Source organism: Ranitomeya variabilis, chromosome 1, assembly GCF_051348905.1.
Source record: "Ranitomeya variabilis isolate aRanVar5 chromosome 1, aRanVar5.hap1, whole genome shotgun sequence".
In the NCBI taxonomy this organism is placed as follows: domain Eukaryota; kingdom Metazoa; phylum Chordata; class Amphibia; order Anura; family Dendrobatidae; genus Ranitomeya; species Ranitomeya variabilis.
In genome coordinates this window covers 405,974,433-405,991,320 of record NC_135232.1, presented here as the reverse complement: position 1 = coordinate 405,991,320, position 16,888 = coordinate 405,974,433, and the positions used below count along the sequence as shown (strand labels likewise).

The 16,888-nt window shown below is 42.0% G+C and overlaps 1 protein-coding gene across 2 annotated transcripts in view; it reads right to left on the bottom strand.

The window, feature by feature from the left end:
* KDM4C (lysine demethylase 4C) overlaps positions 1-16,888 on the bottom strand; it is a 595,853-nt gene that overhangs the window by 114,608 nt on the left and 464,357 nt on the right. For both annotated transcript variants that reach the window (XM_077249185.1, XM_077249186.1), the window contains one exon: positions 5,882-5,990. In XM_077249185.1, coding sequence (XP_077105300.1) covers positions 5,882-5,990 — 109 coding nt within the window. The remainder of the gene's footprint in view (positions 1-5,881; positions 5,991-16,888) is intronic.

Below are 16,888 nucleotides of genomic sequence, written 5' to 3'. Positions count from 1 at the left end.
TTAGAAAGGACAGATGCGCTATACTAGAATAGAATAAGATCTTCTTGCTAATGTATATCATTTGGTGCGAGTCATCTCAATGCAATTGTCATTGGTAGATATAATATTAACAAAGTAAAAAAAGAAATGGGATGGGACATCATTGAGGAAGATCTATGGAGAGAAGTTCTGGAAAAGGTACCACACTTCGTAAAGCACACAGACTGTCCCATTTTAACCTAGCTGAAAGTCTACAAAATGCTACCATTTCTGTACAATTTAGAGGTAAGAAGGTACACCATTTGCTCCAAATGTAAGAAACATTTAGCAGAACTAATGCACATGTGGGCTTGCCGAGAATTGTTAAGATTCTAGAAGGGGGTTAAGGATGCCGTTCATAATGTCTGCTTTGTTAATACTACTCTCTCACATTTTGTCTGTACATTGGTATATGTGGAGGATTGGGAAACTAATGGATCAGGAAAGGTTGCAGTAGCAAGGATAATTTACATGGCAAGGAAGTTGTTGGCATAAGACTGGATAGATGAGATGGGACCAACTATCCAAGAGTTTATCAATAAAATAAACTTCTTGCTAAATCTGGTGAATGGAGTACACTTGAACATGAGAGTGGAAAATTTGAAACATTATTGAATAATTGCATCCAGAGAGTTAACTACATTTCGATTAGGGCTGTTATACTCACGGGATAGCATTAGAAGGTGCATTTTTTTTTTACCGCTAAACCCCAATTGAAACATTGTTTCAAGCCAAAAACCAAGATACACAACGACCTAGGAAGCAGATCAAGTGGTAGACAGGTGACATTGTGGTAGATATTTGGCATGTGCTACTTTACTAATTTTGGTATAAAACTCAAGCTATTTTTATATATTGACCCTTACTAATATGTTGGTGCATAATCTGTAATTGGTTACTGGATGTCGGACAAAAAAAATAATTTTTCTTCAATAAAAATGCTGAATTTAAAAAAAAACAAAAAAAAACACAAAACAACAAAATATAACAGTGCCAGGACTGAAAAAATTACAAATAATAAAAAAAAGGTTTTTATAGAATGTAGATTAAAAAAAAATATATGTATCCAACACTACAGACAGAAAGATATATTAGTAGAAGAGTCAGCAGGGAAACTGCCATAAAAAAGCACACCAATCACTACGTAAAAACAAATTATGCAACAATATGTATGCTTACAAATGTATTAAAATGCTTAATAAGAATATGCAATGTCAAGCATATATGATACAAAAACTAGTATAGACTGGAGTGCCAAAAAATAGTTCCTGGAAAAATAGATTGGATGAAGTGCAAATAGTGGATGTAATGGTAGTAAAGTCAATATGAGGCTGACCCAACACACAATCTCCGAATAGAAAAATATTTAGAATTGAGAGTCCTCAGTGGTTGATACCTTTTAATGGCTAACTGAAAAGATGGTAACAAATTGCAAGATTTCAAGACTACATACGTCTCTTCATCAGGCAAAGACTAAAACAAATTCTGAAGAATCACATATTTATGCACAACATAGTATAGAAGAAAAAAAAAAAAAGGGGGAGAGGGGAAAAAAACCATGGATAAGCCAGGTGACATGAAGCAGAATTACCATGGGTGATAAACAGTTACGTCCATAAATATTGGGCCAATTCTTAAATAAGGATTGTTTTATTGTCCTGTGATTAGGGTCTGGTTCTGTTGTGATGACCCCACATGGTCTGATGGGCAAGTTCGTTAGTTGATGTAAAAAGACATAAATCCGTGTGACACATTCATTCCTGCATTTAGAGTGTCAAAGGTCGTCATCAGTTTATATTCCCAGACTCTCCTGTCTTTCTGCGATTTGAAGTTACCCTTTAATACAAGTAATTTCATGTCCATAATGTTATGATTTGGGAGACAGAAATGTATTGCCACAGGTATATCCATTCTTTTTTCTCTTATTGTATGGCGATGAGAGTTCATCCTTGTTCTCAGTTTCTGCCCTGTCTCCCCTACATACAGACCCCCAGTTGGACATTTAGTACAAATGATTAGGTACACCACATTAGAAGTGACGCAGCTGAAAGTACCTGGTATCTTGTAGTCCTGATGTGAACTGGGGATCTTTATCTTGTCCGTGGTCATTATAAATGGACAGGTTTTACATTTTTTCTGGTTGCAAGGAAGTTGTTGCAGCTGTTGGAGAGGACAGGGAGCTCTTGACAATGATGCTTCTTAGATTTGGGGGCTGCCTAAAACACAGTAGTGGGGGGTCTGGAAAAATTGCTTGTAGTCGGGCATCTTTTTGCAGCAAAGGTTGTAATTTCCGTGCAGCTCCCCTTAGCGCCTCCAGATTTGGATTGTAGGTAACTACTAGAGGTACCCGGTTATTTTCTTCTTTAGTTTTGTAATGTAGCAGGTGATTCCTTGATATTCTGGTGGCTCTTGTGATCTGATTTTCAATTGTTCTTGGATGGTAGCCCTGATTCAAAAAGGTCTTTCTGAGGCGACCAAGGTGTTCATCTCTATCCATTGGGTTGGAACATATACGATTGTATCTGATGGCTTGGCTGTAGACAATGGAGTTTTTTATGTGTTTTGGATGAGAACAAGGATGAACCTGAGAACAAGGATGAACTCTCATCGCTGTACAATAAGAGAAAAAAGAATGGATATACCTGTGGCAATACATTTCTGCCTCCCAAATCATAACATTATGGACATGAAATTACTTGTATTAAAGGGTAACTTCAAATCGCAGAAAGACAGGAGAGTCTGGGAATATAAACTGATGACGACCTTTGACACTCTAAATGCAGGAATGAATGTGTCACACGGATTTATGTCTTTTTACATCAACTAATGAACTTGCCCATCAGACCATGTGGGGTCATCACAACAGAACCAGACCCTAATCACACGACAATAAAACAATCCTTATCTAAGAATTGGCCCAATATTTATGGACGTAACTGTTTATCACCCATGGTAATTCTGCTTCATGTCACCTGGCTTATCCATGGTTTTTTTCCCCTCTCGCTCTCCCTTTTTTTTTTTTTCTTCTATACTATGTTGTGCATAAATATGTGATTCTTCAGAATTTGTTTTAGTCTTTGCCTGATGAAGAGACGTATGTAGTCTCGAAAGCTTGCAATTTGTTACCATCTTTTCAGTTAGCCATTAAAAGGTATCAACCACTGAGGACTCTCAATTCTAAATATTTTTCTATCTACTGGCTAACACGGTACCAAGATACCGTATATACTCGAGTATAAGCCGACCCGAGTATAAGCCGACCCCCCTAATTTTGCCACAAAAAACTGGGAAAACTTATTGACTCGAGTATAAGCCTAGGGTGGAAAATGCAGCAGGTACCGGTGAATTTCAAAATTAAAAATAGATACTCCATACCGTTCATTATGGCCCCATAGATGCTCCACATAAAGCTGTGCCACATATAATGCTCTGCACCGTTCATTATGGCCCCATAGATGCTCCACATAAAGCTGTGCCATATATAATGCTCTGCACCGTTGCCCCATAGATAGCTGTGCCATATACACTCACTGGCCACTTTATTAGGTACACCTGTCCAACTTCTTGTTAACACTTAATTTCTAATCAGCCAATCACATGGCGGCAACTCAGTGCATTTAGGCATGTAGACATGGTCAAGACAATCTCCTGCAGTTCAAACCGAGCATCAATATGGGGAAGAAAGGTGATTTGAGTGCCTTTGAACGTGGCATGGTTGTTGGTGCCAGAAGGGCTGGTCTGAGTATTTCAGAAACTGCTGATCTACTGGGATTTTCACGCACAACCATCTCTAGGGTTTACAGAGAATGGTCCGAAAAAGAAAAAAAATCCAGTGAGCGGCAGTTCTGTGGGCGGAAATGCCTTGTTGATGCCAGAGGTCAGAGGAGAATGGGCAGACTGGTTCGAGCTGATAGAAAGGCAACAGTGACTCAAATCGCCACCCGTTACAACCAAGGTAGGCCTAAGAGCATCTCTGAACGCACAGTGCGTCGAACTTTGAGGCAGATGGGCTACAGCAGCAGAAGACCACACCGGGTACCACTCCTTTCAGCTAAGAACAGGAAACTGAGGCTACAATTTGTACAAGCTCATCGAAATTGGACAGTAGAAGATTGGAAAAACGTTGCTTGGTCTGATGAGTCTCGATTTCTGCTGCGACATTCGGATGGTAGGGTCAGAATTTGGCGTAAACAACATGAAAGCATGGATCCATCCTGCCTTGTATGGAGCATCTTTGGGATGTGCAGCCGACAAATCTGCGGCAACTGTGTGATGCCATCATGTCAATATGGACCAAAATCTCTGAGGAATGCTTCCAGCACCTTGTTGAATCTATGCCACGAAGAATTGAGGCAGTTCTGAAGGCAAAAGGGGTCCAACCCGTTACTAGCATGGTGTACCTAATAAAGTGGCCGGTGAGTGTATATAATGCTCTGCACCGTTGCCCCATAGCTGTGCCATATATACAATGCTCTGCACCGTTGCCCCATAGATATATATATGGCACAGCTATCTATGGGGCAACGGTGCAGAGCATTGTATATATGGCACAGCTATGGGGCAACGGTGCAGAGCATTATATATATGGCACAGCTAATGCTCTGCACCGTTGCCCCATAGCTGTGCCATATATATATAATGCTCTGCACCGTTGCCCCATAGCTGTGCCATATAGTGCTCTGCACCGTTGCCCCATAGATAGCTGTGCCATATAGTGCTCTGCACCGTTGCCCCATAGCTGTGCCATATAGTGCTCTGCACCGTTGCCCCATAGCTGTGCCATATAGTGCTCTGCACCGTTGCCCCATAGCTGTGCCATATAGTGCTCTGCACCGTTGCCCCATAGATACTCCACATAAATCTGTGCCATTGCTGCTGCTGCAATAAAAAAAAAAAACACATACTCACCTCTCTTGCTTGCAGCTCCTCAGCGTCCGGTCCCGGCGTCTCTCTGCACTGACTGATCAGGCAGAGGGCGGCGCGCACACTATATGCGTCATCGCGCCCTCTGACCTGCACAGTCAGTGCGGAGAGACGCTGGGAAGATGGCGCGACGCCCGGCGTTTGGAACGAGGACAGGTGAATATGCCATACTTACCTGCTCCCGGCGTCCCGCTCCTTCCCCCGGACAGCTGGTCTTCGGTGCCGCAGCCTCTTCCTCTATCAGCGGTCACTAGCACTGTCATTAGAGGAATGAATTATGCGGCTCCGCCCCTATGGGAGGTGGAGCAGCCTATTCATTTCTCTAATGAGCGGTCCCACGTGACCGCTCAGGGGAAGAGGCTGCGGCACCCGGAGACCGTGGGACGGGCAGGGGGAGCGCCAGGAACGCCGGAACTAGGTGAGTATATGACAGTCCTCACCCGCCGACCCCACCACCGATCATGACTCGAGTATAAGCCGAGAGGGGCACTTTCAGCCCAAAAATTTGGGCTGAAAATCTTGGCTTATACTCGAGTATATACGGTATATTTCTTTCCTGTATCAATCTCCGAATAAGCATTTGTGAAATTTGCGTTAGGAGTTTGGTGGGTGAGACTCACAATGTCTACACAAAAACTACATATGATATATTTTTTCCTTTCACATACTGTTTTTGAATAGTGACTGGAGCCCTTTTATTATTGGGGTTTTCCAACTGGCTCACCCACTAATATATATTTATGTCTGTTTTAGATACATAATGTTTTTAATCTACATTCAACAAAAGCAATGATTATTATTTGTAATTATTTTAGTCCTGCAACCTTTCGGTCTTGTTGGTTTCTTTACTGTGGATGTGCTTTTGGGACTTGCTACACTGCCAGGGGTTATTTTTGTCTTCCTTTTTAATTATCACAATTTTTACTTGTTGCTTACTTACCAATTTCAACCTTTCCAGAGGAATTCCGCTGGTATCTATTTGGGATCGCTCCATCACATTTTCAAATCTTACTTCTGGGACAGCTATTGCGCACATTACGTGTGCCCATCTAAATAAGAAAAAAATGCACATGTATTTAGGTGACCACAATAACAATAATTTTCTGTTTGCACTGACATTTTTAACTAAGTTATGGCAGATCTGCTGTGACACGGTTTGTTATGGATGCCATTAAACTGCACCATAAGAAGCACAGGCACAAAGAACACCACAAGATAGATATGAAGGGTGCCAAAGTAGCAGTCTCACCTGGGCCCTGGGGCCAGATAAGGCTTTACATTGCCTCTGTTACACAAGACACAAGTACTAAATTATAAATACCACTGGGTAAGTGAGATAAGGCTTTCTATTGGGGACCAGAAGCTTCAAGTTACATCATGGTATGCCATAATAGCACAGATGAAATCAGCACTCACTATAAGAAGTGCATGTGCTGCCGTGAACAATGATTTTCTATGTATACAGAATGCTCATATTAATGTTTGTTCTGTGCATGTTCAAGTGCAGTTGTCTAAACAGACTATCAAACTGCAGCTGTTCAGCTCGCATGTAGACGATCAGCAGGTGTTTAGACATTACAGTCAGGTCAGTCAGTGTAAGTGCACCTTTAAAAAGGTGGTCCACTACAATGTAGAATTAGCCCATTGATTTAAACCTTTTAAATAAGAATTTTTGTGAATACCTTCTGTTGCTATATGTGCCTGTGAGTGGTGCTATCGCTGCAGTCCGCATCACGTGACCACAGCTGCAGTCACCACTGACATCACGTCAAGTTCCAGAATACCTTCATTCATCCAGGCATGATCCAGCCGCACGCACTCCCCCTGACTGACTGGGCTGCCGCACGTCACACTGGGCTGTCAATCCCAGTGATGCTGGGCTGTCAATCGGGAGTGCGTGCGACTAGGTCACGAATGGATCAATAAAGGGATTCCAGAACTTGATATAAGTGGAGGCTACAGCTGGGGTCATGTGATACGGACTGAGTGGGCAGCGATGGCGACGGTCACAGGCACATATACAACAGAAGGTATTCACAAAAATACTTATTTAAAAAAAAGGTTAAATCAATGGGCAAATTATACTTTTTTCACCTTTAGGATATGTGTCCACATTGAGTATATGCTTGCAGAAATTTCTGCAAGGTTTTTGCATCTCTTGGCAGGAAAACCTCAAGGGAAAAAACACATTTTTGTATGCGTTTTTGCATGTGTGTTTGTACAGCAATGAATGCTTTTTAGAGCTAAATAAAGATAATTAAAAAAAAAAAAGATTTGTGATGCAATTTTTTGGCTCAACACCACCTTTTTCATGCTGATGCAGTATGGCATCAGAGTAAGATTAGGGTTAGGGCTTGGTGTCAGCAGCTGTCATTGACACCTAGCTCTAGGCTTAGTAATGAAAATAGTGCATAGAAAAAAAAAAAAAGAAAAAAAAAGAAAGTATGACGGCACCAGGATAAATGGTTTTTGATGGCAATTAAAGTGGGAGACTTGCAGCAATAGTCACAGTTTCATGTGGCAGGCAGACCAACCGTGGACAATTATCGCACTGTGGTGCACAACCAAACAGTAATACGTATCAAAACATCCAGAAAAAACAGAAAAGGTGGCACTCACCCAAGCGATATACATTAAAAATCCTTTATTCATCCATAAATAGGAGTACGGACATGCCTTTCGGGCTGCAGTTAAAACGAGAGGGTGCAGGGAGAGAACCGGACGATGGCCCTTTCACGCGGACTGCGCTTCAACGGGTCCAAGTATGACATACTGCAGGCTGATATTAATAGAATAGGAAGGGGCCATGGATATTGGCCCCTCCCAGACTAAAAACATCAGCTTTCAGCGACCCCAGAAAAGGCGCATCTAGAAGATGTACCAAATCTGGTGCTTAGCCATGCTCTTCCCACTTGCCCTGTAGCGGTGGCAAGTGGGGTTCACAATTGTGGGGTTGATGTCACCTTTGTATTGTCAGGTGACATCAAGCCCACATGTTTAGTAATGGAGAAGTGTCTATAAGTGTCTAGTGATATTGTAGAAATACACATATCCAGAATAAAGTCCTTTATTTGAAATAATGACACAGACTCCTTTAATGAATCTTAACTAAACCATACTCACCGAACGCCTAATCCACCGAAGTCAACATCTCCTGTAACAAAAATAAAATAAAAAAAACACAATGTTCCTAACCTGTCCACAGAGAAGGTAATCCATAATGTCCCACGACGATCCTGATCACTTTGAGAGCAGTCACTAATGTGACTGCTCTTAAAGACAGCTGGAAACACACTGACAGGAGTTAATCGCTCTCGCAGTGTATCACTGAGCTGCTGTGAGAAGGTTGTCACGCAGCAATGCCATAAGTGAGAGCACCGAAACTAATGAATTCCGGAGAACTCTCATGGCAGCCCAGCAATACACTGCGGTAGCTATTACCTCCTGTCAGTGTATCGCCGGCAGCCGGGTAGAGCGGTCACATCTCCCGATGTGAATGTTCTACACGCAAGATTGCTGTGGTACACTCAGGATTACGTGGACTACGGCAGAAAGGTGAGTAGATGGTGGTTTATTATTTAACATTATTTCTAGGAGACAAGGGCGTTGGGAATTTGGTGTTAGGTGAGTATAATGGGTTTTTATTTTTATGTGAATGTGTATGTAATTATTTTACTTTTTTTCCCAACTGTGCCGGCAGATGATACTACGTCCCTCAAAAGCGACACCTGCTATCACTGTTATCAGTGACAGCAGACGTAGCCCAATGGGAGCCGTAGTCTCATCAGCCTACGCCTGCTGACCTTCGGTAAGCACTTTACCGCAGACCACCGCTGCGGGTCACAGTCACAGCTGCGGGGTCATACTGACATCTGACAGTGTTACCCCGCAGCATTCTGACCGACAGTACTGGTGGTAGCGTTACCGCGGGTCCCAGTCACAGCTGCGGGGTCTTGCGGACATCTGAAAGCATGATCTCTTAGGGCCCCTTCACACTGGTCGATTCTGCTACGATTACGACGCATTTGCGTCATATTCGACATCGCAGTACGAGCTCGTAGCCAGCGGTCACACTCTACGATGTTAACGCTTTTTCTGACGTAGTTGCGATGTGAACGTCACGCGTCGCAATCGTACGCTACCCTTCACACCGCCATAGTCCTACGACTCCGAGCGTGACGTATTACCAGCATGGGCGTGCTAAAACGTCACGCCCAATCAGGAGACAGGTATGCGGAAGCCCAACCCACGTAGTCGCATTACGAGCTCGTATGACCGCCGTCACATACTACGATTTCGACCGCCACAGCGAGACATTTACGACGAAAGAAAGTTCTGCTCTTTCTTTCACATCGTACGATGCTGGGCTGCGTCGCAGATCGTAACGCCATGTCACACTTTGCAACCTCGGAATGAGGACGGATAAACGTCACAAATCGAACGCTCGTTCAGACTTTGATTGCACAGTGTGAAGGGGCCCTAAGGCTCTCTGACCGACGTTGCGTTACCGCCGATAAGAACCACCGCACCGGTGTTTCTCAAGCTGTCACACAGAATACAGCGTGGGAAACACCATAGGAAGCAGGTAAAACACAAAACAAAAGCTCAGCAAATCCGCAAACATTTTTATACCTGCATTTTTGTAGTGGATTTGACTGACTCAATTGAAGGCAATAGGTGAAAAATGGTGCAGAAACGCACAAAGAATTGATATGCTGCAGAAAAAAAATGCATTTCAAATACTTAAGGAAATTTACTGACCATGTGCACAACACTTCAGGATCGTCATTGAATTAGCTTGCATAAGGATTCCATAGCGTTTTTGGCCCATTTCCAAGCGGAAAAACTGCCACAAAAACGCATCAATAACGCCCTGTGTGCACATAGCCTTAAGTAGTTATATAATTGAGACATTTTAGCATTTACACCAAATCGTGCTATCTGGATAGACGTTCATCTTCCTAAAATTGAATTTTAAAACCTACATCCCCACTCCATTATTTTCCTATCTGTCTTCATATTGTGTACATATGAAGTGCATACTGCTTATAAGAAGACAAGTGAGTCACATTTGTTTTCCACCTTCTTGAAACATCTCATTAACTAGAGCGTATGGAAGAAAAATAAGGACAGATTTAGAATTGGGGACAAAAATGGACCTAAAAACAGGTTACATCTCAGGCACCAATATTTTTTGTTCCAAGTTAAAATTTTTAATGGATGCTAAAACCTCCCCATTCTTGTCTGCCTGCAGCGTATATCCCTATTTAAAAGCAACCAGTCAGTATATTCATGCCTTCCGAATAACAGGCAGCATGAATCAGACATTAGAACACATGTTTTGAACAGCAGGCTAGGAAAGTTTTGCATGACTAGTCCAAGGCCGGTCCCATGTTTGCTTCTCTCTGCCCAGCTCCCGATGACTGACAAGTCTCTCCCTATACACACACTTTGGGAGAGACCAGTCGGTCTAGGTAAGCGTTAAAAAGCTGCCAGCTAGTCATCTGAAATGCATAGCCCCTGCTGCTTTTTCAGAGTATGTTTTCTCTGAGGTGCCGAGTCACTGTAGAGTTTCTCTGTAAAACCAACATGACTGTAACAAGGAAGTCAGTGTCTGAATCTTGCTGTCCAGAGTTCGGGCAGCATGAATCAACTGAAGGGTTCCCTCTAAATAGAAGCATGCAAATTAAAGTGCTGCAAATTAATATTTTCATCTTTTTGCTCAAAAGTCTTACACAATTCAGACAAACCGTTTCTAGTAGCTTAGCTTGCTTTAAGAAATATTTGGTATGTTTTCGGAGTTTCTGGCAAAATTAAAAAGACTGAGCAATTAAAACTCTCCCTACAACTAATGAAGAAAATATGCTGGAGTATGATAAGGTTTTAACAGACAATGACAAAGAGTTTCATTAGTTTCAATAATTGCATATTTGCTGCAGAAAATAATGACTGTTTGGCAAATCTAAATACAGCCTAAAGGTCATAAATATATACTATTAGTATGCTCTTTTAATCAAGGCAGTGACAGGAAGCGGTTCTTAGTAGGTTTATTCACTTATTTTCTAAAGTTACCAATTCTGCTTTTATATGTGAAAAAATAATAAACCTAGAAAAAACATTTTTTTAAACTATACTTCCATATAAAGAAAAATATTAATATACCAGTCATAACATTAATATCACCTAAAATTAAGTAGGTCCCTCTAGCGCTGCCAAAACTGCTCTTAACCCACTGAGGCATGGACTCCAAAAGATCTCTGAAGGTATCCAGTGTAATATGGTACCAAGACAACAGCAGTACATCCTTTAATTACATTTAGTTGGGTCTCCATAGGACTTGTTTTGGCAGAACAACTTACAGATGCTTAATTGGTGTAGACATCTGAAGAATGTTCTCAAATGCACACTTGAAACTTCCTCAAATGTTCATAAACATTCCATAATAGTTTTTTTAATGTGGCAAAGTCTTGCCATCAGTGTTTTTCCAGCTCAAACAAATTGTGAATATTGCAAACAACTAATAGCCAGGGATTGGCTGCAGTCCTCACAGGACGTGGCTACAAGCCATTTGGTATTAACATCCAGTAATCAGCAGCCGCTGATTGACAGCAGTGCTCACATGATGCCCACATATTAAGTGAAGGTTGCTAAACACATAAAATGTAAGGAAGGTGTGTGCTTGTTCCCATAAAGCAGACCATTTTAAGGAACCAACAGATCTTGACACCGTCAATGGATGAAGAGCTGACTAGAGAAAGGATTCAGAAGGATTTAGAAAAAAATTGACCCCTTTGAGCTTTAGTGTTTCAATGTGTCACCAATAAATGGAGGAACCAAGAGATGCCATCAATGGTTGCAGAACTGACCAGAGAAAGCATTCAGAAAGATCTAGATAAGCTTGAAAAATGGGCAGCTACTAATAGAATGGCATTTTACAGGGAGAAATGCAACTAAGAACTAAGCCACAAAAAGTGTAAAAAAAAAGACTTGGGTATACTAATAGATCACAGACTGTGCATGAGTCAACAGTGTGATGCAGCAGCAAACAAGGCAAACACAGTTCTGTGATGTATTAAGAGAAGCATAGAGTGTAGATCACATGTAGTAATTATCCCGCTCTACTCCTCCTTGGTCAGGCCTCCTCTGGAATACTGTGTTCAGTTCTTTTCCCCACATTTAAAAAAAACAAAAAACAAAAAAAAAAAACAAAACAACATTGAAGAACTGGAGCAAGTTCAGAGAAGAGCTACCAAGACGGCAAGCGGACTGCAAAGTATGTCCTACGGGTAAGGGATCTTGGAATGTTTAGCTTGTAAAAAAAAAAAGAAGGCCAAGACTTATCTCTCCTTTGCTCATGGAAACACAAGACACAATGGAATGAAACAAAGGGAGAAGATACGAATTAGATATTAGGAAACTCTTATTGACTGTGAGGTTGATCAATGAGTGGAACAGGCTGCTACAAGAGGTGTTGAGGTCTCCTTCAATGGAAATCTTCAAACAGAAGCTGCAATAGAAAAAACCTGGCACTCAACTTAATGCTGTGATGATTTTATTGTAGTACCAAAAATGTTTCGGTCACCTGGACCTTCATCAGTTACGTATTAGTTGGTGGATATGATTGGTCACGTGTCTAAAGGACACAGTAAAACGGCATCAATAGATGGCTGTGGGTGCACGTATTAGGAAGATAGGTGAGGCTTTAGGAGCGCGTATGTCTGAGCTTGGATGCGCGAGACAAGAGGTGGACTAAATTGGTGTAAGGAGGAGGGTTTTGGGTTCCTGGAGTACTGCTCTAACTTCTCTATTGGCTACATACTTTATGCTAGGAATGATGCACATCAATGTGGAGAAGGTTGGAGGAGTGTTTAATCTAGAGACTAGTGGAAGGGCATTTACTGTAAAAGAGGGGAAAGTAGTGTAGATAGTGAGCCGGGCCAAAGTAATGAAAGTGGTGGTGGTAGGGGAAACTCCTATGGCTAAGTAAAAAGAGCTGTAAGGGGCGCAATAAATGACAAAAAGAAACAGTTTAGTGAATTCAAGCAAAAGCGTAGTGACGAGGCATTAAATAATTTAATAAGAAAAAATAAAGTATGGTATGTAAAAAGCAAGTTGAAGCAAAAAGTTAAACAGAGAGCTTCATTGCCAAAGAAAAAATAATCCAAAACTATTATTTAACTACATAAACAGTAACACAAATATAGCGTTGGCCCCCTCAAAAATAATCCGGATGACATGATGAAGGCCTTTTCTCTACAATATTTATACAAGAAAATCCACTGACAAATGAGAAATTAGAGAGACAAAAGAGAATAAGGTAATTAACTTGAGCAGTCACACTCTTTGTAGTACTGACTGCTCACTTCTGCAGAGGGGTTTGTCCTTTTCGCTGGTGGCGGGTTTTGACAATTTTTCTACCGTCAAGGACCTTCATATATTTGCCCGTTCATTACTATATAAACGAATATTTTATGATGATAATCATCACAAATTATTTCCAACAGAAACAGAACAGTCAGCACTGAGGGCCCTTGAGGAATTATCCAATGAACATCAGACACCAGAAGGAGGTAAGATACCCCAATCCATCCGGGTACGCTCCAGGAGGTTCCCCCCTTTTTCCAATTGCAGTGCAATTGACACATTTGTTAAGATGGTGACTAATGAGTTATCAAAAATTCCCCAATCTATACACACTGATAACCTCACAAGGGAGGAGTGGGTACGGTTGGGCTATTTAAGGAGCCTCCCTGATGTTGTGATCAAACAGGCCGACAAGGGAGGAAACATTGTGGTATGGCCGAAACAACTATATGAAAAGGAAGCAATGCGTCAGCTATCGAATACCACTTGTTATAAAAAACTTACATATAATCCCTTGTCGGCCTTTTGTGCACAACTCAGGGAGATTCTGAGTAGGGCTATGGAAACTGAGATAATCACGAAATAACTTTTTACGGCCCTGATTATAATCGAACCTACCATACCCACACTGTATCTCCTCCCAAAGGTGCATAAGAACATCCGGACTCCACCTGGGCGCACTATAATTTCTGGGCGGGGGAATTACCTGGAATGCATTAACAAGTGGATTGATTCCCTATTGCAACCCCTTGTAGAGGAACTACCTTCATTTCTCAAGGATACCAATCAGTTGCTTTGTAAGATGGATGGTCTTTTTTTGGATACAGACACCATTATGGGCACAATGGATGATGAATCACTTTATACGAATATTAAACATCAAGATGGGCTGCGTGCCACAGAATTTTTTCTATTCACATCCACTCTTTCCCTGGGCCTTAGGGCACTCTTGTTGGAGTTATTAGAATTCACGTTAACACACAACTTCTTTATTTTTGGGGGGTCCTTCTACCTGCAGCTCCAGGGGACAGCCATGGGAGCGGCCTTTGCGCCCTCCTATGCTAACCTGTTCCTGGGGCTGTGGGAGAGGGACCTCCTTACCGCGGACCACCAGTTGTCTATGGAGCGTGTCCTCCTGTGGACGCGCTACATAGACGACATTCTGGTGGTCTGGCAGGGTAACAGTAAATCATTTGAGGAATTTATTGTGAGACTCAATGATAATGGACGAAATATTGTTTTGACGGCAACAGTGGACAGGGATAAGGTGGAGTTTTTGGATGTCACATTAACTAGGGATAGTGAGGGTGTTGTCCAAACCACCATCTTTAGAAAGTCCACCTCAACGAATGTGCTACTCCATGCGTCTTCGTTCCATCCGACACATATGATACGGTCAGTTCCCATCGGCCAGTTTTTGCGTCTGAGACGCATATGTTCAACGGATGTAGAATTTCAAGCGCAAGCCAGTGACCTCAAAAATCGCTTCAGAGCACGAGGGTACAGTAACCGTATGATTAAGAAGGCATACCTCCGAGCTAAACATAAAAATAGAAATTCCCTACTATATGGGGTAGGAAGGGAGGAACAAGATGCCGATAAGGTCAGATTTATTACTAATTTCAACTCTAGATCTTTACAAGTACGTAGCGCTCTGGAGAGATCATGGCCAATTCTGAAAACCGATCCCATAATTACCAAATTCATTTCGGATAGACCAATTGTTACATACCGGAGAGCAAAAAATCTGCGTGACCACCTGGTAAAGAGTCACTATGTGGGTAACCCTCCCAAAACATTCCTCAGTGAATTTAGATCTAGAAGAAGAGGTGGATGTACAACATGCGGCCATTGTGTGGCCTGCGTAAATATCACAAGAGATGATTCGTTTTCAGATTCATCTGGCAAAAGACAATTTAAAATAAAAAAACAAATGACATGTACATCCACAAACGTTATATATTATGCAACCTGTCCCTGCTCTCTAATATACGTGGGCTTGACCACGAGACAATTGAAGGTGAGAGTCAGGGAACATGTTTTGGGCATCGAGGCAGCGGCCAAAGTAGAGGATGTGTCTACTCTCCAAACACTGCCGAGACACTTCAAGGCGCACCATAACTGTGACAGTAGTGGTCTATTAGTTAAAGGAATTTACATGATTGATGTAGGTATTCGTGGAGGTAAGATCTCACAACGGTTGGCAACTCGAAACACGTTGGATATGGACCTTGAACACGGTGTACCCTCAGGGATTAAATGAAAATATAAGTTACGCGCCATTTCTGTGATCTACAGATCGTTTTGGAGGTGTTGTGACGTCGTACAATTATGTGGTGTTGCTTGTTTTTAACTTAATTTTTTTTATGTATTTATTTTAGATTGTCCATTTGGATTGTGGCGGGTATCTGGAAATTTTCCCTTGACTTCCCTACCTCCATCTTCCCGTCCCCGTATATTTCGGCAACCAACAAGAGCACGGAGAAGAAAAAGAATTAGCACAGGATCATCTGTGTTGATATAATGAATGCATGTAGCCAATAAGTATGTTCATAAAGTGTCAGTACATCTTTGTATAACCTTCTATTCCAATTTGTAGTCAATACTAGGGTATGGTGTCCATATGGATTTTTGAACAAAGTATTATATTGATGGCCAGTCATGCGCTTTTTATGCATTTTATTATGATCCACATGGTTTAATCACTTAGTACCTTTTTAGTGATTTATTCCTGGTATTTACTATGTTGGGTCATTTTTGGGTGACTGAACGTAATATGGGGGGGTTGGAAGCATATTGGTTCCATGGAGTGTGTCATTTAATAATGTTACATATGCCTCACAATATTTATTTGATATATGATGAGGGGTTCTGTTCGTTAATATTGTTATACTAACTATAGATACACTCCTTTCCTCTTCTGTGTATAATTTACCACTCACTAACTGATATAAGTAAAGATAGAAGCGACTGGCAATCCTTTTGATTTGACTACAGTGACGTCATGCACGCATTTTTTTCATTCCGGTTGTTCCCCCTTATAGGAGATAGGTAGATATGTAGGTAGGAGGTAGGTGATGGCGCGACCGTGTACGCTTGTGTGCCCTGCCTCGGTGCGCTTGGTGGCCTTCGGTGTCTCCAGGGGGGAGTGGTGACTTCACAAGTCCCCTCCCTCCGTCTGACGCTGACGCCTCCTGGCGTCCTGGGTTGCCATGGCTGCACAAGCGTCACTTCCGGTACGCGTCACCGCCACTTCCGGTGTAGCGATTATTTTAATTCGGCATTTTCACTCGCGTACTTATCCCCTGACGAAGGAGTCTAACTCCGAAACGCGAGTCGGGATAGCGCTGCCCTGGACGCCCACACACGGTGCCGCTGCTCTTTAAGGTAATATACCGATTCCCATTACGTGTGGTAGCTTATTTGCCTCAGCGCCATGTGCACCAGCATTATAGGTTATGAGCCATGTGATCTAACTAGGCACATTGTGCAAATTTGATTGATAGAGATGTGGCTTATTAAACCATATGTATAGACTCTGGTGATTTAGGCACTGTAATATTATACATTGTGGCAAAACACT